The 23,593-nt window shown below is 42.9% G+C and overlaps 1 protein-coding gene across 4 annotated transcripts in view; it reads left to right on the top strand.

The window, feature by feature from the left end:
* SNX30 (sorting nexin family member 30) overlaps positions 1-23,593 on the top strand; it is a 114,567-nt gene that overhangs the window by 23,585 nt on the left and 67,389 nt on the right. For all 4 annotated transcript variants that reach the window (XM_070518964.1, XM_014859446.3, XM_044779035.2 and 1 more), the window contains exon 2: positions 23,175-23,366. In XM_070518964.1, coding sequence (XP_070375065.1) covers positions 23,175-23,366 — 192 coding nt within the window. The remainder of the gene's footprint in view (positions 1-23,174; positions 23,367-23,593) is intronic.

Here is a 23,593-nt window from a genome sequence, read left to right as displayed (position 1 = left end):
ATGCATACATGGAATCCTTCTTAAGACTCAAATGGTAGCATACCTTACACAGTGTTTTATACCTTGCTTTACACTTGCCATAGACCTTGAGGTTGTTCCGTATTGGTACAGAAAGATCTTCCTCCCCTCCCTCCCTCCCTTCCCTTTTAATGATTGGATAGTGCTCCGTTGTTTCCGTTAGTATAGAATGTACAGTCCCAGACGAGAACTCGGTGCCAGTGAGTCATTTTCTCCTGTACATAGTCTTCCACATACCCCCAGGTTTTCCTTCTTACATTTATAAATTTCACCTGCTGGAATTTAGATGTCTATTTTTCTTAGCTATTTCCACTTGAAACTCTTCCAGTTTTACTGCTTTGTCTCCATCCCTTTCATCCTTCCTTCTCTCTTTTAGGAGAAACGACTTACGAATATTTGGATTTTAGTCTGTCCTTTTGGGGCTTCACTTTTTCTTGCTCATTTTATCACCTTCTATTTTCACAATGCATGTTGGGAGAATTCCTTGATTTGATCTTCTGAATGATGAATTTATTTTTTATTTCATTCCATTTTGGCACTTCTACTTTTCTATTTAAATTTAATCTCCCTTACGTTTCTTTTTTGCAATCGTGTTTTTGGACCTGTTCTCGGAAGCTGGTGTCCAGGATGGTGATCTTGGCTTAGGCCAGGAGCTGACCGCCTTTAGACTAGAGTGCACTGAGTTTCCAGTCTGCACCTGTGGGGCTCTGCTGCTTCTGCCTTCCTGGGGAGGCATAATGCTGTTGCCCCCCCAAGCAATGAGACTTGTTCTTGTGCCACCACTGGGGGGCATGTTTGTGTGGCCATGCGTGCGTGTCTATGTTTGCATATATAAATGTACATAGGTGTCCATAAGCAGTGGACAGACTCTGTAGTTGGATTTTGCCCTGACTGCCGTGTTTAGGGTAGCGATGAGAGGTGGTCAGGAAAGAATGAATCCTTGCAGTTGCTCTTCAGTGGGCTTCCTGCCATGGTGTAGGGCTAACAGACATCAGGCCGAATGGACGCTTTTTAATTGAAGAAGCGGGAAAAGAGTTGCCCTGCAGATGGAGAATTTCACAGCTGATTCAAAAATACCCTTCCTCTTTTCTTTCTTCCACTTGCACTTGAAACTCAGCACTCCACAGTCCTTTCATCATCCCCACCTGCCCTCTCAGTGCCTACTTCTGCTCTCAGTCACTATCACTTCTGAATTTGGGGTTTTCCCAGACTCTTCCCGTGCCCAGCATCTCCCACTGTGGTCCACTTAGGTTTCGTTTCTCAACTTTGGCTAAATTTGATTTTTTTTTTTTGTAAATTTGGTCCTGTCTGCTCCATCTCTTCCAGAAATTCCTCAAAACTTTTTTTTTTTGACTGAAGCATTCATTCCTGTTTTTCTGGCTTTTTAATGGGTTTATTCTTCTTTTTGTATTTCTTTTGTCATTTCCTTGGAATTTGGAGTGTCATGAGAGTCAAACCTGGGGCTCAGCCCGTCACCATTGTAGACTTAGTGTACCTCATTATTTTTCACTGGCAGGCTTGTAAAGTCCTCTTTAACCGGTTTCTCTCCTTGTTTGTTCCTCTCCACATATTTTTCGTAATAGCAGCAGCAATTAAATGGAGTGTTTGCTGTCTGCCATCTATCATCTCAGAGCTGATTTAATTGTTCTTTCATTTTTTACCCCCTGTGTACCAGGCAGACATTGTTCTGATTATGTGCTGCTGCTTAACAACCCCCTCCCCGCAAATGAAGTGGGTTAAAACACAGATTTATTCTTAGCTCTCATGGTTTTATGAGTTGCCTGGCCTCAGCTATGTGGTTCTTGCTTGGAGTCTCTCGTGGTCTTCTGAAGGCTCGACGGGGCTGGATGCCCAAGATGACTTCTGGCTGAGAGTTGACTCAAGTGACATCTCCATGTGGCTTGGGCTGCTCAGAGCATGGTAGATGGGTTCCTGCAGAATGTGTCCCAAGGATGAGCATTCCAAGAGATGGGAAATGGAAGCTGCTGGGCTGTATGAGGCCTGTGCCCAGAAGTGGCACAGCGTCCGTTCTGCCATATTCTTTTGGTCAAAGCATTCATGGGGCCAGCCCATATTCAACAGGGTGGATTGATAGACTCCAACTCTTGATGGGGAAGTGGCCAGGTCACATTGCAGATAAACATGTGGGATGGAGATATTGTTAGGACTATCCTTTAAAAAATAAAAACTGCCACAGACACTATGCTGGAGATACAAAGATAATTGATACCTCACGCTTTATAGCTCCTCACGCCTTATAGTTCAGTGGCAGAGGCAGGAAGATAAACAGGCAATAACAGTGCAAATGATAAGCATTATGAAAGGGACATGATGAGAGCATTGTGGGGGATATCTCACCCTGACCGGGCAAGTGCTGGGCGTGGATGGGGAGGTGGGTTGAGAAAGATAGTTGGGGATATCTTTGGAGCTGAGTCTTGAAGCACAAGTGGACATTGGATGGGTGAACAAAGAGGAAGAAGGCATCCCAGGAAGAGGGAACATCCCTCTCTGGGACATTGTGGGGGCGGGTGAGAGCTCATGGCACTTTGGGGCAATTGCTGGTAGACTGAGGATTGACAGTAATGGGGTGCTGCTGGTACATGTGATGGGAGGTGAAACCATAGCAAAGGTGTGTTCCACCTTCAGATTTTGTGAATCCTTGGCCTGGCCTGTGAGGGCCCTCAGTTGGTTCTATATCCAAAGTGTATTAGTTGGAAACTTAAGTGTCTCCTTAGGGGTGATGGATGGGCTGCTTGAGGGGATGATGGAAGAGCAAGCCTCATCAACTCCACTTTGGGGATCCTTTCCCAGATCCCCTCTGTTCTCCATCATTCATTTCCCCTTCTGTTATTTATTCTTTCCTTTTCCATCTGTAGCTCAAGTGAGCATGTAGAAAGGGACTGTGTTCAGTGTGGAAGGATAAAGGTGGACAAGGGAAGAGAGGGATGGGAGCTAGAGTTGGAGAACCTACCCACTGCGAGGTGCTTGGCTGAGCATCCCACAGATTTTCCCTCATTTGTTACTCTCCAAGGCAGGTAGATAATAAAATATTGTGCCTGTGTTACAGATGGACTCTCTCGGCTAGTGAGGAGCAGACACAGCACAGGGTTATTTGCCAGTGTTCCCCCATAATGCCTTCAGCCATGTGCTTCTCTCCAGGATATGTGTCCAAGATGATGATCTTGGCTTAGGGCAGGAGTTGACCACCGTTTGACTAGAGTGCACTGAGTTTCTAGTCTGCGTATGTGAGGTTCTGCTGCTTCTGCCTTCCTGGGGAGGCATAATGCTGTTGCCCCCCAAGCAATGAGACTTGTTCTTGTGCCACCACTGGGGGGCATGTTTGTGTGTGTGAACGTGTGTACATGTGTGTGACCAAGCAGGCAGAGTTGGGGTGAGGGGGCAAGCCCAATCATAGCCCCAAACTTCTTTGGTTAAAAATAGGAGGTGGTGAAAAGAGTTCTGGAGATTGTTTGCATAACAACGTGAATGAATGTATTTAACACTATTGAACGGTGCACTTAAAAATGGTGAAGATGGTAAATTTAGTGTTCTGTGTATTTTACCACAATTTAAAAAAAAAGAGGAAGTTGTAAACCCTGCTTGGCACAGCCAAAGGAATCATTCCAGAGTCCTGAAAGAACTTAACGTGTGGGTTTGCTGACGGCAGCTGGAAGGAGATCTTTAAGCCTTTTACTTGCTCTTTTGGAAGCTGTTATCTTTGCACCAAAACACAAGAAGAATGGGTTTCCTGCCTTCTCTGTGTGAGCTCCTCCCTTGGTGTAGTAATAGCATTGTGCATAGAATTAAAAATACTGCTTACAGCGAGTTTCAGTACAGCCTTTAGCTGACTGCTGTTTGTGTTCTGTGCTTCCTTGGGTGATTTTGAGGACTGTCTGCTTTGCTGGGGCTTGAATTTCACAGTGAGATGAAATTCACTGGGTATAAACATTACCATCTGCTGTTAGTCACAGCTGTCAGAGGAAAAGCACCTGGGGCATTGAAGACAAATGCATGTGGGTAATGTCTCCTGCATTTTTGTCCTTGGCACAGGCATTGATGACACTTAGGCATGGCTGAAGATTGAAGAAGGGGACACCAGTTCTATTACCAACACTTTCTCTTTAGCTAAGGTAGTTCAACCAGTCACAGAATCTCCTAACCAAGTTTTGTCATCCAGCCCATGTTCTCTTCTTGTTTATGAAGTCCTTCCTTCCTCTTTTGGCTCTGAACAGAGCTTTGAAAAATCCGTTTTATTTTGTTGTCCTAAATATTTTTTAGTGTAGTATAGTAGAAACAGCATGGCTTTAGAACCAGAGGCAATTTTTTTTTTTCCATCTTTGCCAATTTGGTGGGAGAAAGGATATCTTGTTTTCATTTTCATCTTGTTGTTTACTCTGGATGTTGAACAATTATTGTTTATTGGCCGTATTTATCTCATTTGTCCATTTTTGTATCAGGCTCTGTCTTTTTTTGTTATTGGCTTTCAAAACTCTTAATATGTTAAAGTGAAAAATCTATGGCCGTATATGTTCAGATCCTTTTCTCACTTTGTTGTTTATCTTTTCATTTTATTAATTGTTTTCTTGACTTGGAGAAAAAAGTCGTTAAATCTGTTACTTTTCCTTTATGGGTTCTGCCTTTGGTTTTGGCTTTAGAAAGCTTTCCCCAACCACAGGATTTTATACAGTTTGTCTAAATTTGGAATCAGGAAGATAAGGCCACAAGGCCAAATCTGGCCAGCCACCTGGTTTTGTACAGCCCATGAGTTAAGATTTTTTTTTCTTTTTCTTTTAAAATAATTATAGATTCAGAAGAAGTTACCAAAAGTGTGTCTAAGGAGGTCCCAGATGCCCTTTACCCGGTTTCCTCCAATGGTAACCTCTTGCATGGCAATGCCAGGAAACTGACATTGGTGCAGCTCACAGAACTCATTCAAATCTCACGAGTTTTACTCGTTTGTGTGTGTGTGTGTGTGTGCATGTGTGTATTTAGTTCTGTGCAGTCTATCACATGTGTAGATTTCTGTAGTCATCGCCACCACGATCAAGATACAGACTCTTCCATCACTACAAGGCTCTCTCCTGCTACCCTTTTATAGCCACACTCACCCCATGCCCCATCCCTAACCCCTGACACCTTCAATCCTGAGACTAGTTTTTACATTTTTTAATGGCTGGAAAAAACAAAAAGATTTCTATTTTGTGACCTGTGAAAATTAGTGAAATTCACATTTCAGTGTCCATAAGTAAGTTGTTTTACCTGCTGTCTGTGGCTGCTTTTGCACTACAACAGCAGACTTGAGTTGTTGCAACAGAAACTAAATGGCAAACAATGCTGAAAATATTTACCCTCTGGTCCTTTACAAGAATTTGCCAGCCCCCTGATAGGAATCATTATCTAGTATTCTGTTTTTTTTTTTTTTTCCTTCTTCTTCTCCCCAGAGTGCCCCAGTACATAGTTGTATATCCTAGCTGTGAGTGCTTCTGGTTGTGCTATGTGGGACACCGCCTCAGCATGTCCGCGCCCAGGATCCAAACCGGCGAAGCTCTGGCCCGTGTAAGCGGAGCTTCCGAACTTAACCATTCAGCCATGGGGCTGCCCCCCTACTTTTTTTTTTTGTCTTGTGTTTAATTCTTTACATGACCTGATATTTATTTTTGCATTTGGCATTAGAGAAGGATATATCTTAATTGTTTTCTAAATAATTAACCAGATTCTCCATCAGCATTAATTGAACAATCTATTCTCTCCTCACAATTTGAAGTTTCATAGTTATGGTATATTAAAAACTCAGATCTGTTCCATCAATTTAGGGAAAGATAGGGTGAATCATGCTATTTGGGCTGGATGTGTATTACCCAGGAGTTCTCTGGGCATGAGAAGCCCTTACCTCCTGCATTAACACTGAATGTTCAAGCCAGATGTGCCTGTGTGCAGTGGTATCTGACCACTCAGGCTTATTTCTACGTGCAGATGCTATGGTGAGGTCCTTGTTTTATTTTTCCAGAGTCCACGGGGGACTGCTGATGGCCACGTGGAGCTGTTTGTTAATGGTTTCTGGTCCTTTATATTGGATCTTCTCTGGAGCTGGCTGGTTCTTAAAACTGCTTTCAGTGGGCTGGCCCTTGGCCGAGTGGTTAAGTTCATGCGCTCCACTTCGGCGGCCCAAGGTTTCGCTGGTTCGGATCCTGGGCGCAGACCTAGCACCACTCATCAAGCCATGCTGAGGTGGTGTCCCACATAGCGCAACTAGAAGGACCCACAACTAGAATATACAACTATGTACTGCGGGTCTTTGGGGAGAAGACGGAGAAAAAGATTGGCAACAGATGCCAATCTTTAAAAGAAACAAAAAAAAACTCCTTTGAGAGAAGTGATGATTTATTTCCCTGACACTGGTGAATCGGGTATTTAATTGTTTTAAGAAATACGTGTGAAGGATTGCTCATGACCAGTCCCTACCGCAGATGCAAGGGTGAATGTGGTGGTAGTGGGCGTCCGTTGTCGAGTTTGTGCCTGCTTAATGAAATGTGTGACAAGGGAGCAGGTGGTAGAGGCTACTGGCCTCTGCTCTGGACCCTCGGGGCTGGGCTCCAGTTAAAGCTCTCCTTGTTACTGGCTGAGTGACCTTAGGCCCATCCTCTAACCTCCCAGGGTCAGTTCTTTTAGTAGAAAAATGGGGATCATAAAGCTTATCCCCTTATCCCCTTGCCCCCTGTTATTTTAAGGGTTAAATGAGACATAACGTGTAAAGCTTGCACAGTGCCTGTATAAGCTTAAAACACTTAATTTCCTTATCTTCCCTTCCTTTGACTTAGAGATGTATGGGTAAGATCTCTGTGAAAAGTATGGGTTTTGTTTCCAAGTCCTGTAGTCTTTCTTAGCCCCAAGAGTTTGCTTTCTATTTTGGGGTTTTGTTGTGTTTTTGAGTCAGCTCATGGCCCAGACTCCCAGGATGCTCAGCTGGCCGCATTTTGCTCTCTGCCAAGGGTGAGTTCAGATGGCCTGAGGAGAACGCTCTGGCCAGGTGTCGAGGAGAACGCTCTGGCCAGGTGTCGGAGCCAGGCCGTGATGACAGCCTGAGGGCTGTTTTTTCATGTGGCCTCCTTAAATGGATGGCGGTGCAAGATTCCCCATGTGAGTGCCTGCAGTGAGGGGTGCTGGCTTGTGACAGTAGAAAATGACTTGAGTCAGGTATCACTGAGGCAGATGACTGAAGGTGAGTGGGAGGGCTCCACTCTGGGAAGCAACTCCCGCTTGGGTAGGGATGTCAAATACCTGGGGACCTTAGTTTAAGCCTTTGCTGAACAGTCCTTTTAACAGGAGTTGCCCTCTTGTCTTAAGAATGGGCTCCGTCGATTTAAGGATGGCAGACAGCGCTGTTGAACTTGGGTTTACTCAGTTTTGCTAGAACTGAAGCAATTTCTAATCCTCTGTAATTTACCTGTGTTTGAAACATCCCTTTGGTGTGGCCAGACTCTTTTTTTCTGCCCAGGAAACTTTCATGAGCGTTTCCTAGGCCATCCGACCTTAGTGTTGGTGACACTTCTCATGTGTCCTTTCCTCTCTGTGGCATGTACCACCTAGTTCACGTGCTATCTCGGGGGGAGGGAGTGCCTGGACAATTACAGTAGCTCCCTAACTGATCCATCTCTTGTCTCCTGTTTCTTCCCTTTTTTATTTGTTCTGCTTTGCCTGAAGTCTTTTTGTGAAACTTACAAATTTTTGTCACTCTCCTGCTTGAACGCTTAGCTGTTGCCTGTGGGGGGCACCCCAAAATTCTTAAGCATGTTATTTAAGATCCCTCAGTCTGGAGCTAATCAGCCTTCCAGGCCTCATTTCCTGCCACTTCCCCCGGGGGCTCCCATTCTGTCCATGAGGTTCCCCAGTTGTGCCTTCTGCACTTCACCCCGTGGCGCTTTTGCCGACGCAGGGTTCCATGCCAGGCACGCCTTCCGCTTCCTTGGAGTGGCTCTTCACTCTATGGTGGGCTTTCAGAGACATTCTCGATGATCTCCAGAGAGCATAGGCACCTGGACGGGGTAGTCTTGCTGTTTTCCAGCGAACATTGGTAAGTTTAAGTGGTTTTCTTTCAGTTGCATAAGTAGTAGGAGAGCTGGAATTTAAATGCAGGCATTCTGCCATCATTCCACGACACCCAGTCAAACTGCCCTCTCTGACGCCTTCCCCAGAGGGCAGTTACTCTTGCTTTCTCTAACCTCTAGTACAGCAGATTTCTCCTTATTCATGTATTTATCGCGTTATATCACGTCACTGTTCATCCTGGGTCTATGCCACCCCCATACTCCACCCTAATCCTTGATTCCTCAGGTACATTCCTTTTTGGCTTGCCTTCCCCCGCACCCAGAATAGGACCTGGTACTCAGTGGGAACCCAGTAAGTGTGTGTTTGGATGAATAAGTGAATGAATAGATTTTTCTGTCCGTGTCCTCTAATTTGTGGTTTGGGGGAGAATAGCTCCCTGGTAGTTAGGTACTTAAATCTCCTATGTGTTGGAAAACATCTCTCTTTCGGTCTACAGAATAAATAGAAAGCGATAATTATTTTGTCCCATTCTCTCTGCCGTCTCATAGAGACGTAATCAGGTTTTTCATTTCTTGAACAAAGATGCTTAAAACATATTTAATTATATATCTTATATAAATGTAACCCTTTAGCCGAATTTTGTCCAACAACAGCTATACCTAGGAGCGGCTTTGAGGAATGTTAACTCTCCTTAATCTGTCAGCACACCCACTCCCCGCCAACCTTAACTAAAAAGTAATAATATTCTTCACTTTGGACAGTTGACATTTTTTTCTATCATATGTAAAGTGCAAATAAAAGCATCTTGAGAAATCCTTGCCTCTTGCTGATCTCTTGTATATTGGCCTCAAGACAAGCCTCCGCACCTCCCCGTGTAGATCCATACCCCATGGCCACTGCTGCACCGACGTGTGGGAGCTGCCTCCTTTCCAGCTTTGTGTTATCCTCATAGTTTATAGGCAAATACGGTTGTACGATGTTCTTCCTCATTCTTTTGTTGCCTTTCTTCCTTCATCTGTTTCTGTCCCTCTGCCATCTGTACCTGGTCTGAAATCCTTCTACTTGCCCTTAGTTACAGAGCCCGTTTCTGCCTCTGAGCCCAGAATGCCTGTGTGTGAGGCAAGACTGACAAGGATTAAGTTTAAGGCCCTTTTCTTTGATGTCCTCCCTTCCTGTCTTTTACCTACTTTCTTTGTCTGGGTACTTAGTTTCGAAACTCTTTTGAGCTGTTTTGCTTTGGAATGGCCTATTCTGCTTTTTCTTTTACTCTTTTTGACCGTGATCAGACTCTTGGTTGTTGGGTGACTTTTTCTTTTCCAGTGAAATCAATTACCCATGGAAATAGAAAGGAATCCCCCGTGTTCAGCGTGAGTCGTGTCAGTGGGGATGTGGGAGTTAGACCTGGAGCCACCAGGTAGCCAGGTGCATCCCGAGCCTGGAAATCCATCCGTGCTTCTGGGTAGGAGGCGGGCACGCTTCAGGTTTCTCAAACGGATGCTGGGGGGGAGACTGTGTCTCAGGTTTTGAAAAGTTCCTCAGAAAAACATCTCTTTTAGCTCCTTTGTGGTAAGATGCAGATTCCTGAATCAACACAATAGTGTTTAATGCCACAAAACTACTAATGAGGGAATCCTATGCATCCTGTGTGAGGAGAAAAAAATGAACACTTCTTTCAAGCAAATGTGACCTATTTGAATATAATTACGTTCCTTCTAATTTAACAAATTCTCATTTTGGGTTAATTTTAGGTTTGGGTCGAGGTTTTAAGGATATCTTCTACACCAAAGAGGTGAGTATATGCGTCACAAATCATCGAATGTGAGAATGTTCTACTAGAGGGCAGTTTGAATTTGGGGAGCTCATGGAAGTTGAAATGTACTTCTGTTTCCTCTTGTTAGTTTAGAGAGTTTAGAATCTGCATTGCCTAACTTTTTTTTCCCATGAGTATTTTTAGGACTCTAAAAATGACAGATTCTCTCCAAAAGAAGATTCGAATTCACATCTGCACGTGCAGAATTTTGCACATAATTTTTGATGTGAGGTGCCTGTGGATTCCAGGGAGAGAGTCCTTGTTGTAGAGAAATGGTGAGCCTTAGGTAATTTTTGAGGCAAGGACACTTTTAGTCTTGCTGAATGTGCAAGGCTTTTTTAAAAGCACAGCTGAGTGGTGTGGGCTGTAAGCGTGGACTTAACAGTAGCCACTTGGCTCTTGCTGTTGGTAGTGGAGTCCTGCCCTGTTCTGTTCCTCACTCGAGTGGTTTTTTCCCTTGAAAAGGTTTGGTCTAGGGTGATGGTTAGTCAACACCTGGTTGATCACCGAGTATTTATTCAACTCTGTATGGTATATTGTTTTGTCTAGGTCTTTGTTCTGAAAACCATAAATGCCCTATCATTTAACTTTCCGTAGGCATCTGACTTGTTTCATCAAACACCAAGTGCATTCCGTGTATGTAATACTGTGTCAGATGGTAGCACAAAAACCCCATGGAAAGTAGGACCAGGTTTTGCAAGATGAACAAATGGTTTGGTTAAGCGGTATTAGGTGAAGGAAGGGAAAGAGCTAACATTTATTAAGGGATTATACTAGGCACTTTATATGTTTTCTTTAATTTTCACACCCTCCATATCATAGATGGAGACATGAGGGCTCAGAGAAATCGAGTTACCTTACCCCAGGCCTGCCGAGGAGCAAAGCCAGAATGCTAGACCAGCCATTGGACTCTAAGCCCAGATCTTCCTTCCTTGCCTCTTCTGTTAAAGATTAGAGTGGATGCAGTGGCTTAGGGTAGGAAGAGCGTAGAAATGAGAACCTTAGACTGAGCGTCTGTGATAGGTTAACTTCATGGTCTTTGTGAAACTTCATTTTTCCCCTGTTGATTACCACTCACAATGTAATTTTTCTCAGTTGGTCTTTTAGAGCTCTTTATTGGCTCGTCTGTGTCACTTACCTTCTTCCTGTGGAAGATACGAGGAGCAGCACCTGGGTTATGGTGTAGCACTGTGTTAGATGACAGACCAAAGACCTGGGTTCCTCACACATCATTTGTGTGTGTTTTTTGTGAGGAAGATTCTGTTGCCAATCTTCCTCTTTTTTTGCTTGAGGAAGATTGTCTCTGAGCTAACATCTGTGCCAGTCTCGCTCTATTTTGTATGTGGGTCGGTGCCTCAGTGTGGCTAATGAGTGATGTAGGTCCACACCCAGGACCCAAACTCACAAACCCTGGGCCGCCGAAGTGGAGCTCATGGGACTTAACCACTACGCTGGGGGCCAGCGCCCCCCCACCCGCACCCCACACGCACCATGAGTGACCTCATGCTACTACTTCTAAAACTTTTCTTATGTGTAATACAAACACCTTGGATGATCTCTGAGGGATTCTGTACCCCAAACCCTTGTGTGAATTTGATGCAGAAATGTCGGAGGAGTAACGCCTTACTTAGCTTTATGGGTTTTCAGTTGGCACGATCCTGAGAATGTGTCGAGGTGGGCAGAAAAGAGAGCAAGCTTTTAGAGGGAGCCACATTCTCTTTGGATACGTGCCTTTTGGGGAAGTTTGATCTGTCTTTTTAGAAACCTGTCTGCTGGGGCTTTTGAGTCTTCCAGATGGCATGCACATACTTGACCAGCAAGGGAAGGCAAAACCTTCATGTTGTGGGTCTTAGTTATTATTCAGTTAGGGACAAGCTTTTGGAATCTCTCCCCATTTAGTGGCGGTGATTTCTCAGCTTGGAATAGCTACGCTAAACTCTGCCCCAGCCTCGCTTTTCCAGTTGGCAAATTTACTCATTTTTCTCAAGTTCTCTCAGCATCCATTGTTTGCCTCCTTCATTTTGCATGGAGCTCTCTTATAACCCATATTGCATTGCATCATAGTTAGAGGTTTTTGTGTCCATATGCACAGCTAGACTGAGTTATTGAAACACAAGTGTCACATCCTATTTTGTTTGGTAGCCCTGCATCAGCCTTCTGGCTGAAGTGTATTAGGTGTTCACTATATGCTTGAAATACCGCATCCTCCTTAGAAGGAATGAAGAGGGATCATGTTTAAATTCAGCTGAGAGTGGAGGAAAACCTTTGCTCCCAGGAATCACAAGAATGTCTGGAAAAGTGATTACTAGTCTGGAGATTCTTAGAAAAAGCTAGTAAGAGACATTGGAAACTTCACCAAGGAATGTGGACTTGAGCACTTTGATTTTGACTTCATTTGGGGTCTTGTTGGAGGTCTTTTGCATCAGGCCAATGGATGGGTTTTACTCGGAGGGCAGGTTTTCTAATAAAAACGCTAAGGAAACATTTTCAGTTTCTAAATCACTTTATTAATCTGCAAATAAAGCTTTGAAACAAGTGGTCTCTTAATCCCTGTCTAAAGAAGGAGAGTCTTTGCCTCATAAGAAATGGCCCAGAATCCAAAGTAGGAAAATGTCAGCCTGTTCAGGGAAGATGCTAATCCAGAAACCACAGGCTGGTGGGCCTTGGGAACTTGGAGATCCTTGTGCAAGTGACCTTGGAGGTTTTGGAGAATATGTGAGATAGGTATTCTGGGGCCAGGGGTGGCAGGAAGGAGGACTGAGCTTCCTACTAATAAGCAAGTAGGGTCCCAGAACTTAGGACATATAGTTAAGATGCCTTTGAATAACTCTATAGGAAAAAACAAAGATAAATTTCTATATTTTAAAATTTAGTACTGTTTATGTCACTATTTTCTATCTAGATTGAAAAATTATATATACACATTTTAATTATTATTTGTATTAGTCAGCCTTGCTTTGTTAATAACTCCAATACTTCAAAGGTTAGCAGCAAATATTAATTACTAGGTCATGTTACACGTCGGTGTCTGTGGGTCACTTGCCATGGCTCTCTTCCACAGTCTTCCCATTCTGAAGCAGTAGCCCTTGTTTGGGACATGCTGGTTTCAAGGCAGAGGAGAGAGGAGAAGAGAGCTGGTGGAAACATGCAAAATGGCTCCTAATGCGTCTGCTCCCGTCTGGTGTATGTCACATTCACCCATGTGCCGTTGGCCACAGCAAGTCACATGGCCAAGCCAAAAGTCAGTGCGGTGGGGATGTGTCCTCCTGTGGGCAGTCACTTGGCAATAGTGAGAGTGTGTAATCCTCTTACAGGAAGGGAGTTAATAATTACGAATGATAGTACAATCTAGCATATAGTTTGTGTCCTCTCATTTTGTCATTGAATATTATTTAGTAAATACTTTGCATCTGTTCAGACTTATCATTTTAAATGTTTTAAATACATTTTCTTTCTATCGTATGTATTAAAATTTTAGATTAATTTTGGGGGAAACTGTTCTTTTCCCAGGGAGTAATGCAATGCACGGAGCTCTGTTGTATGTTGTTGCATTTGCCAGTCTCCAGAACGATTTGAATAATGGGGTGATCTTAGGTATCAGAGTCTTATTTCTGAATGTAGTAGACGTGCCTTCAGTGTTTCATGTTGTTTGCTGCCTTTAAATAAATTATTATTTAGGTTTAATTCACATACCCTAAAATTCACCATTTTAAAGTATATAATTGGGTGATTTTTACAGCATATATTTTTTTACAGCATACATATTCACAGCATTGTGCAACCTTCTTTACTATCTAATTCCAGAATATTTTTGTCACCCCAAAAAGAAACCTTGTACTCATTAAGCATTCATTCCCATGCCTCCTTCCTTCCAGCCCATGGCAACCAAAAATCTGCTTTCTCTCTCTATGGATTTGCCTGTTCTGGACATTTCATATACATGGAATCATACATGTGGCTTTTTGTGTCTGGCTTCTTTCAGTTAGAGTAGTGTTTTTAAGGTTCATTGCTGATATTTTCTGATATTTAGGAACTTTCCTCTTATTCCTTGATTTTACTTAGAGATTTAGTGGAATGGCTGATATTTACCAGTGAATGATACCAATAAGCATTTGGTAGTTGTGGCCATCGTTATATTCAACAATGATTATATGATCAGTTAATGTAATAAATTTCCTAATGCTAAATCATTCTTTTTTTTTTTTTTTTGGCATCTGAGCTAACATCTGTTGCCAATCTTTTTTTTTTTTTCTTTTTTCTTCTCCCCAAAGCCCCCCAGTACATTATTGTATATTCTAGTTGTAGGTTGTGGCTCTGCTATGTGGGACACCGCCACAGCATGGCCTGATGAGTAGTGCCATGTCTGCACCCAGGATCCAAACCAGTGAAACCCTGGGCCGCCGAAGCTGAGCGTGCAAACTTAACCACTCGGCCACAGGGCCGACACTGTTAAATCATTCTTGATTTTCTGGAATACGTTTGACTTGATCCTGGTATATTCTTTTTAAAAAAATTCTTTTAATATTACATTTGCTATTACTTTATTGTAGATGTTTACACTCATATCCGATTTCTTTTTTGGTCCTAATATTTTGATATCAGATATAGGCAACTCTCATAAAATTATTTGGAAGATTTTTCCATTAAAAAAAATGTCTTACAGTGTTCGAATAAAACAGGAGTGGCTCCTTGAGGTTCATCAGAACTCAGCTGTAAAACCAGTGGGGTTTTTTTTGGAAAGATTAGCCCTGAGCTAACTACTGCCTGTCCTCTTTTTGCTGAGGAAGCTAACATCCATGCCTATCTTCCTCTATTTTCTATGTGGGACGCCTGCCACAGCATGGCTTATCAAGCAGTGCCACGTCCGCACCCGGGATCCGAACTGGCGAACCTTGGGCCACTGAGAAGCAGAACGTGCGAACTTAGCCGCTGCGCCACCGGGCCAGCCCAAAACCATTGGGGTTTAGCTTACCTTTCAGTAAAAGTTCTCTGACAACAATTCTGTAGTGATTTGTTTAGGTTTTCTACCTCAACTTAATTTCTCTTTGGCCATATATTTTCCTGCAAAGCCATTTAGCTCATATAGACTTCCATGTTTATTGGCATAGTTATTCTTGGCACATCCTTATAATTTAAAATCATACATAGAGTTAAAATTTTAGTACTTATTCCCAGCTCTTTCTCCCCCCCCTCTTTTTATATTGGTCAGGCTTCCTAAGTTTTAGTTTATCTAATTCATCTTTTAGAAGAATGAAATTTTGGTTTTGTTTATAACTTACTCTTTTCTATTTTCAGTTTATGCTTTGATTTTTTTAATTCCCTTTTCCACTTTCTTTTCTTAATGGGAACACAAAGTAGATGTGGCCCAAAGTGTTCTGTTTCATGGGGTAAATCTTTTTCAAATGTGTATTTTTATCTGCTCTTGAAAACTATGCTCCTTTCTTCATGTTTTGGTTTCCTTGTGTCTGAAGGATGAGATAACGCAGGCTTGGTATATATTTTGGTTTACCTGTGTCTGATGAGGTAATACAGGCCCGCTATTTGCCTCTCATCAGAACAGGTGAATTATTGGATCCCCTCTGTTTCTACTTAATGTTAGAATTGTCTTCCTGGATCTCAGGTTGAGTTGAGTTGAGTAATTGATTGACAGATCAGTTGAGTGCGCTGTCAGCGGGGAAAGGAGTCAGGAGGAAGAAAGCCAGGGTCCTCGGCGGCCAGTTGGGGGACCTTAGCTTCGTGCCTCTCCGTGTCTGGATGCAGTGTAGCCTAGTTTCCTTCTTGTTTTAGATGTTCGCCCCATCTCAGTAGAGCCCATACCCTTCTGAATTTGTAGTCTTGCCTGCTTTGTGCTTGTTGGACCCACCCAGGGCAGCCGATCCAGGTGCCTTCATATTCTTAGCACTTTTCTCTTGCATCTCTACATCTCATGGTGAGATGAAGCCGTGTGGGCAGGGTGCCCTCTGCTGGTGGTCCTTACGTGGTATATCGGCCTGTGCTTGGCGTCCCCTTGCTCACACAGCCATTCTGGTGGTCTTCCCCCACTGTGGGCCCTTCCGCTCCCACATCCTCCCCAACCAATTGCACTTTCAAATTAGGGTGTATGTGAGGGGTTCATGTTATTTCCTACTTCTTAGGTAACCTTGACAACCGTAAGTAAACCTCAGTGACATGGGTTAAAGATACCTTTTAGTTCTTTTCTCAGTTGTGTCCCAGTTATATCTGGTAGAAAATCTTTGAAAGTTTTGGCATTTGGGTGGCAGCCTTTCCTAGTTTCCAATCTGGTACGATTCCAGTCACTGTTTTTCTTTTTTTCCTCACTGCTCTTTCTCTCCCACTCTCTAGGTTGCTAAGTTAGTTTCTGGAGACTAGAAAGAGGGAGAAAGCAAAGGCTTGTGCTCAATTCACTGAGTTTATCTAGAAATCCAGATTTATAATTTTTACGTAGTGTGTAACATTCTTATTAATGTGGACACAATCATTTCCTGGTTATTGAGCCTTTGGGATTTTTCCAGAGTTCACTCTGTATACTTTGCTCCATTATGAACATCTTTGAACAGAACATTTTTGAGATTTTCCATTTGGCTTTATTCTCCAAAGTGGGCTTAAATTTAACTTTATAACAAAGTCAACAATCAAGAGTGTTCTGTTCAGTTTGTGGAGGACACGTTCATTCTTCAAGCATCTCCTGTGTGCCTGGCAGGAGGGAGGTAAATGAAGACAAACCAGTTGCAGTCTGTGCATTCAGAGGGCCCTCCTTCTCCCCTTAACGGTAAGGATGCCTCGAGAGGCTTTGTCTGGCTCTTCTGAAACTAGATCATCATGTTGCCCATATTCCTCTAATAGTATCAAAAAGAGAAATTAGAGTATCTTAGTGTGACTTGTTTTTATTAAACCCATGTTGGGTCCTAATGTATGCCACTTTCTTTTCATAAACCATATGTTTAATGTAATATAGGACTTTGCCTGTGATTTATGTTAATTTAATAATCTGTCTTGTGGCTGGCTGACTAAATGGTGGATCTTATAAGTGACATTCTTTGGACCAGAGAGTTTCTGAAGCAGCCTAGCAATGTATTTCTCTACCTAGATAAAAAGGGATAGAAGGGGAGAAGGAATTCTCTTATAACTGAAACCTACATGGTGAGAATTGATATTTTGGAGCAATGAAGAGTTTTCATTTGTTTATCAACTATATAGTTGTAACACTCTCAAGGGCTACTGTCGATATCTGTTGCTACAGTGAAATCATTAAGGAAAGTGTATTTGAGGCACCAACTGTGACTCTGTATGCAATTTGTATTTTCAGCAGTATTTATTGTCTACTGTGAAGCCAGCCCAATAGTCTAAACGGGAATGCAAGAATACTCGCAGACAAGTTGACTTCATTTTTGTGTGTGTGAGTATGTTAATAGTGACGTAGCACCTACCACGTTCCAGGCCACGATTCCACTTGCTTCCATATACTAACTCAATCCCATTGTACCCATTTTACAAATGAGGAAGCTGGGGAGTAGAGAGATTAAGAAACTGGCTTAAGTCACACTGCTAGAGAATAGTGGAAATGGGATTCAAAACTGGGCAGTCTGGCTCAGGTTAGCTTCAGTTTTGTTGTCATTCAACAGACGTTTATTGAGTTGGCAAGGGATTGAATTGGGTCGTTTCGAAGACTCATTCGTTCATGAGATACTTACTGAGAACCTACTCTGTGCCTGAGGACAGAGGGGTGAACAAGACAAAGTCTCTGTTCTTCTGGAATTTACAGACTAGTGTGGAGTCAGACAGTCAATCAATATGCAGTAAATGATCAGATAATGATAAGTCCTGTGACTAAAATGATGCCAGGGCAGGGGCTGGAACATGATGGAGGGGTGCAGGAGTGGTTTTGGACTTTTGTGGGCTGAGAAGGCCTGTCTGAGTAGGTGTCGTTTGAGCAGAAACCTTTTTGAAGAGAGGAGCCAGCCACAGGGCAATCCCAGTGTTCCAGGTAGAGTGAGCAGCAAGTACAAAGGCCCTAAAGACAAAATGAGCCAAGATCAGAGCATCTGGAGCAGGATGAGCTGCGGGGAGCATGTCCGTGATTAGGTCATTGGGAATGACAAGGTCCTGCTGGCCCTTGGCGAGTTATGGGAGGAAGCCTGGATTTTATTTTGAATGTGATTGGATGATGTCTTTGAGAGTTTTGAGCAGGAGAGTGACATGTTTTGATTCCCATTTTTAAAAGAACAGCCTGGCTGCAGCATAGAGGACTGATTATAGGGTGGCGAAAATAGAACTGGAGGCTTTCGCGTTGAGGCGAGGGATGCTCTCACTCCTGTAATTGATGTTGGTTGTAAAGGTGCTGCTATCCCACAGCACCCTCTCTGGAGCTCAGGTCTCCCAGTGAGTCAGGGAGGCAGACTCTCGGGACGGAGGACCTGGGTCGTTCCATTCTCCTAACCCCCTGCACTTTCCTCCTGAGATTTTCCTATTTTCCCTCCACCTTTATTTCTCATGGAGACCATATGTTGAGGGGAGTCATTTGGGGAATAACTTGTATTAAGACCCTAAGGGGAAACATTAGCTTTCCTTGACTGGCTTTGAAAACAGAAGCTCCTTGTTTACCCGAAAGGATTTATGGTCAGAGAATGGAGATGAGAGACAGTATTGGGTTGGAAAAAGCCATGCAAAAGGGATTCAGCTTGATAAGGACCTCGAACTAGGAACCAGAAACCGGGTTCAACTCTTAGCATAGCAGTGACTAGCTCCCATATATTTGGACCCATTACATAACCTTTTCAAGTCTGCTTCTTGGGACGTAGAGGCAGTGTCTGTCCTGCTAACCTCATGAGGCTGCTGGGGGGTACAATGAAATAAGAATGTGGAAGCACTGTGTACAGATGTGCCATGGAAATGTGAGGTGGTAACATCCCTTTTTAGGAATTACAGGCATTGTTAACTATTTGTACAGGCTCAAATAATATTCCGTGAAATGCCCCGTAATGAGAGTTCCAGCCTTTTCCTGGTCGTATTGTCCTAAGAGGAAAGAGTCTGCAGTGTGTGACGAGATCTGGTTGACTGAGTCTCCCCTCCCCCACCTCCACCAACTGATTTGAGAACTAGTTAACTTCCCACTCTCTGGCCAAGACGTTTCAGACCTTTGTGTGGGCTGTTTCTGGAAGGTTTTTGGCTGAGGTCCCCAGAGCAAAGGTTAGGGGAGTTGGCTCAGAGTCACTGGGAGACCTGCAAGCAGATGGACAGATAATTACACACAACACACACACAGAGGTGAATAAGGCACAGTTACAGTTGTTGGGGACTCCCAGTGTTTGTGGATGTTATGTATGTAAATAAGTGATGAAAACTGTGAAAATTGCTTCAGTGGAAGTATCTTCAAAGTTCTGAGAAGGGAGTGACAAATTCTGCCAGGCAATGGGTCAAAGAAGGGTTCCAAGAGGAGGGGGCATTTGAGCAGATGCCTGTGACATACGTGGAGACCTCTACATAAAAAAGAGGAGGGACGCTTTGCAAGCAAAGGTGAGGGGTATGAAACAGCATGGCTGGTTCGGGAAATTGATGGCCTGGTGAGAAACGAGGCTGCTAAGATTGGTCCAGGCCAGATTGTGGAGAACTGCTCTCTGAGCTGACGTTGGCTTATCTGACTAAAGATTTTGAATTCTTTCCTTCTTTTGTGCGGTGTTTAGCCATCGGTTGAGCCCTTCTAAGGCCCAGTGTGCTAGTGTTGATAAAATGTAAGGGGGGGCTCTGCAATGCCATGGTGCCTTGCCTGAAGTCAGTGTTTAAATATTTACTGAAATGATGAAGACATGATGGTTGTCTCAGTGTTTCAGAGAAGATGTCCCCACTCAGATCCCTAGACAGTGGGGTATGGACACTGCATGCCCTGTGGTGTCAGTATGCTGAGAAAGCAGACAGATCTGCTGGATGCTGCTGTGGCTAGGTTCTGCAGTTCTGTCCACACGCATAGCAGCTGCTGAGGGGTTTGACTTTCCAGCTGACGAGCTCCTGGATCTGCCCTCTAGTCGGAAGCATAGTTGAGGAAAAGTGGAGGGTGGGGTCCATTCCCGTGAGTACCTTCTGTGAAAATGGTACCCTTTCAGTAATGACAAAAAATTTTTTTAACATTGCCTAGGTAATTATGTGACTGAATTGTCTGTGGTCAGTGGAGACAGGAGACAAAGGAAGGTGCCTTTTCTGTTTACTTTCCATCATCCGTAGAGTTGGGTGATGTTGCCCTTGACCCCAGGCCATGCTTCCTTCCTTCTGCCTTGTCCCAGCCCTCTTCCCAGATGTCCCATGATCAGCAGCAGCTCAGGGATGTGACTGCTAGGTTGACCTCTCATTCCTCTGTGTTCTCTCTTATCTTGGGGCTAAGTCATATCCAGACTGCTCAGGAGAAAAGAGAATTCGGGGGAATTCTCACCCTCACCCTGTGATCTGATGACCCACAGGTCAGGAATGTTTTCTGTATTCCTGACCAAGGCCCTTTCCATGGCGTCGTTACTTTTTTGCCCTATTCCTTAGTCTTTGCCTCCTAATGACTCCAAGGTGACATGCAGCGGCATTCGCATCTGCTGCTAGACAGGGCTCTGTTCTGTCATCAAACCTTAAAACCAAAAAAGATAACTGTAAGACTGTGCCTTTTTTGAAATTGTAGGGATGTGGCTTCCTGCTAAGGCCTAAAGAGAAAGAAGTCCATAATTTTATCTTTCCTTCCCTTTCTTTTCTGACATTTGCTCCCCCCCCCACACTTTTTAAATTTTATTTTATTCTGGAAAATTTTAAGTGTATACAAAAGAGGAGAGACTTGTATAATGAACTTATAAGTACCAACTTCAACAATTATCAGCTTTGGGGCATCTTGTATTGTCTATCCCATCTACGCGTTCTTAATTATTTTGAAGCAAATACCAGACATCCTCTGATTTCATCTGTGAATATTTTAGTATATACTTCTAAAAGATGAAGATTTTGTAAAATCATATTTCCATTATCACACCTACTAATTCCTTAATATCATCAAATAATTGATCAATATTCAAATTTCCATGAATATCTCAAAAATCTTTTAACATTTGTTTTAATCAAGATCCCTTGCGATTGTCGATGGATTTCTTGTTTCTTTACATCTGTAGATGCTCCTTCTCTGTCTCGCCCTTTTCCTTGCACTTTATTTATTGAAGAAACTGGGTCTTTGGTTCTCTTTAGTTACACATAGTGTGGATTTTGCTGACTGCATCCTCATAATATTGCTGAGCATATTCCTCGCTCCTCTATACTTCCTATAAATTGATGTGTCTAGAGATTTGTTCAGGATTCAGGTTCCATTTTTTGGCAAGCATACTTCTTAGGTGGTGATGAGAACTTCTTTCAGGAGGCACATACTGTTTAGTTGTCTCTTTGTGATGGTTGATTGAGTTTTTAAATGGGTTAAGTATTTAAGGGGGTTCAGGTCCCTTAATGGTTTATTTATTTATTTATTTTTTAATTTTTGTTTTTATAGCAGTAACCTTGGATTATAACATTATATACCTTTCAGATGTACATCATAATATATTTCAAGTTCTGTGTAGGTTGCATCATGTTCACCACCCAAAAACTAATTGTTATCCATCACCACACACGCGCCTAATTACCCCTTTCGCACTCCTCTCTCCCCCCTTCCCCCTTCCCCTCTGGTAACCATCAATCCAATCTCTGTTGCTATGTGTTTGTTTGTCGTTTTTATCTTCTACTGATGAGTGAGATCATATGGTATTTGACTTTCTCCCTCTGACTTATTTCACTTAGCATAATACCCTTAAGGTCTGTCCATGTTGTCACAAGTGGCTGGATTTCATCATTTCTTATGGCTGAGTAGTATTCCGTGTGTATATATACCACATCTTCTTTATCCATTTGTCCCTTGATGGGCACCTAGGTTGCTTCCAAGTCTTGGCTATTGTGAATAATGCTGCAGTGAACATAGGGGAGCATGTATCTTTATGCATTTGTATTTTCAAGTTCTTTGGATAAATACCCAGCAGTGGGATACCTGGATCATATGGTAGATGTATTCTTAATTTTCTGAGGAAACTCCATACTGTTTTCCATAGTGGCTGCACCAGTTTGCACTTCCACCAGCAGTGTAGGAGGGTTCCCTTCTCTCCACATCCTCTCCAACACTTGTTGTTTCCTGTCTTGTTAATTATAGCCATTCTGACCGGAGTGAGGTGATATCTCATTGTAGTTTTGATTTGCATTTCCCTGAAAACTAATGATGTTGAGCATGTTTTCACGTACCTGTTGGCCATCTATATATCTTCTTTGGAGAAATCTCTGTTCAGATCTTTTGCCCATTTTTTAAGTGGGTTGTTGCTGTTTTTGTTGTTGAGACGTATGAGTTCTTTGTATATTTTGGATATTAACCCCTTATCTGATATGTGGTTTGCAAATATCTTCACCCAGTTGTTAGGTTGTCTTTTTGTTTTGTTGATAGTTTCCTTTGCTGTGCAGAAGCTTTTTAGTTTGATGTAGTCCCATTTGTTTATTTTTTCTTTTGTTTCTCTTGCCCAGTCAGACATGGTACTTGAAAATATGCTGCTAAGACTGATGTCAAAGAGGATACTGCCTATGTTTTCTTGAAGTTTCATGGTTTCAGGTCTTACATCCAAGTCTTTAATCCATTTTGAGTTGATGTTTGTGCATGGTGTAAGGGAATGGTCTACTTTCATTCTTTTGCATGTGGCTGTCCAGTTTTTCCAACACCATTTATTGAAGAGACTCTCCTTTCTCCGTTGTATGCTCTTGGCTCCCTTGTCAAAAATTAGCTGTCTATATATGTGTGGGTTTATTTCTGGGCTCTCGATTCTGTTCCATTGATCTGTGTGTCTATTTCTGTCAGGCCCGTTAATGTTTACCCAGGCTCAGGTGGTGGTTGTGAGAAAGTATATACTTTCTCAAAAAGTAGATACTCATAAAAGAGAATATGTGGTGTGCCCAGAGAGTTCTTTCTGTGTGGAAGTCTGACAGTGGTGGGCTATTACGTTCTCTGTCCCTGAAGTGTTTGCTTCTGTTGGTTCCTCCAGCACTTGCTGGAGGATTAACTGGCACGGCTTTGCTGTAGGGCACTGCCATAGTTTGTTTCTCTTGGTCGTAAAAGACCTGTTCACTTCAGAAACATGAAGTGAGGAGAGGCTCAGATACTTTGAAAGTTACTTTTGCATTTAGAAATGTCTCTTGATTTGGCTAAACCAGCTACTTTTGCTGATATTCTCCAGGTGTGTGTTTTCATTTAATTTATAAGGTGTTTCTTTTCTTTCAGGATCTCATTTTGCCAAACGGTGGTACTCCAGTGGGCACTTCAAGTCCAGCTTCTTCATCTTCCCTTCTCAACAGACTTCAACTTGATGATGACCTTGATGGTGAGACCAGAGATCTCTTTGTCACTGTTGATGATCCCAAGAAGCATGTCTGTACAATGGAGACCTACATCACGTATAGGATCACCACCAAAGTAGGTCCCTTCATTGTCTTCTGCCCGTGTTGAATGGTCTTGGAGAATTGGAGTCCTGCCACCGTGCTTTCTGCCTTTGCTTTCTCCCTCCCTTTGTACAACTTTGTTCACCTTTATTACAATTGTGGGTATGGCTTTTGTGAGCGAGTGGATATATTCAGATTAAAAGGATTATATGCAAGTTTTTATCTTAAAATGAAGGAGAAATTGTGACTACAGTCTTTCAC

This window comes from Equus asinus, chromosome 10 (genome assembly GCF_041296235.1).
Source record: "Equus asinus isolate D_3611 breed Donkey chromosome 10, EquAss-T2T_v2, whole genome shotgun sequence".
In the NCBI taxonomy this organism is placed as follows: Eukaryota; Metazoa; Chordata; class Mammalia; order Perissodactyla; family Equidae; genus Equus; species Equus asinus.
The sequence above is the reverse complement of the archived record's forward strand: the minus strand, read 5'-3'. Positions and strand labels throughout refer to the sequence as shown.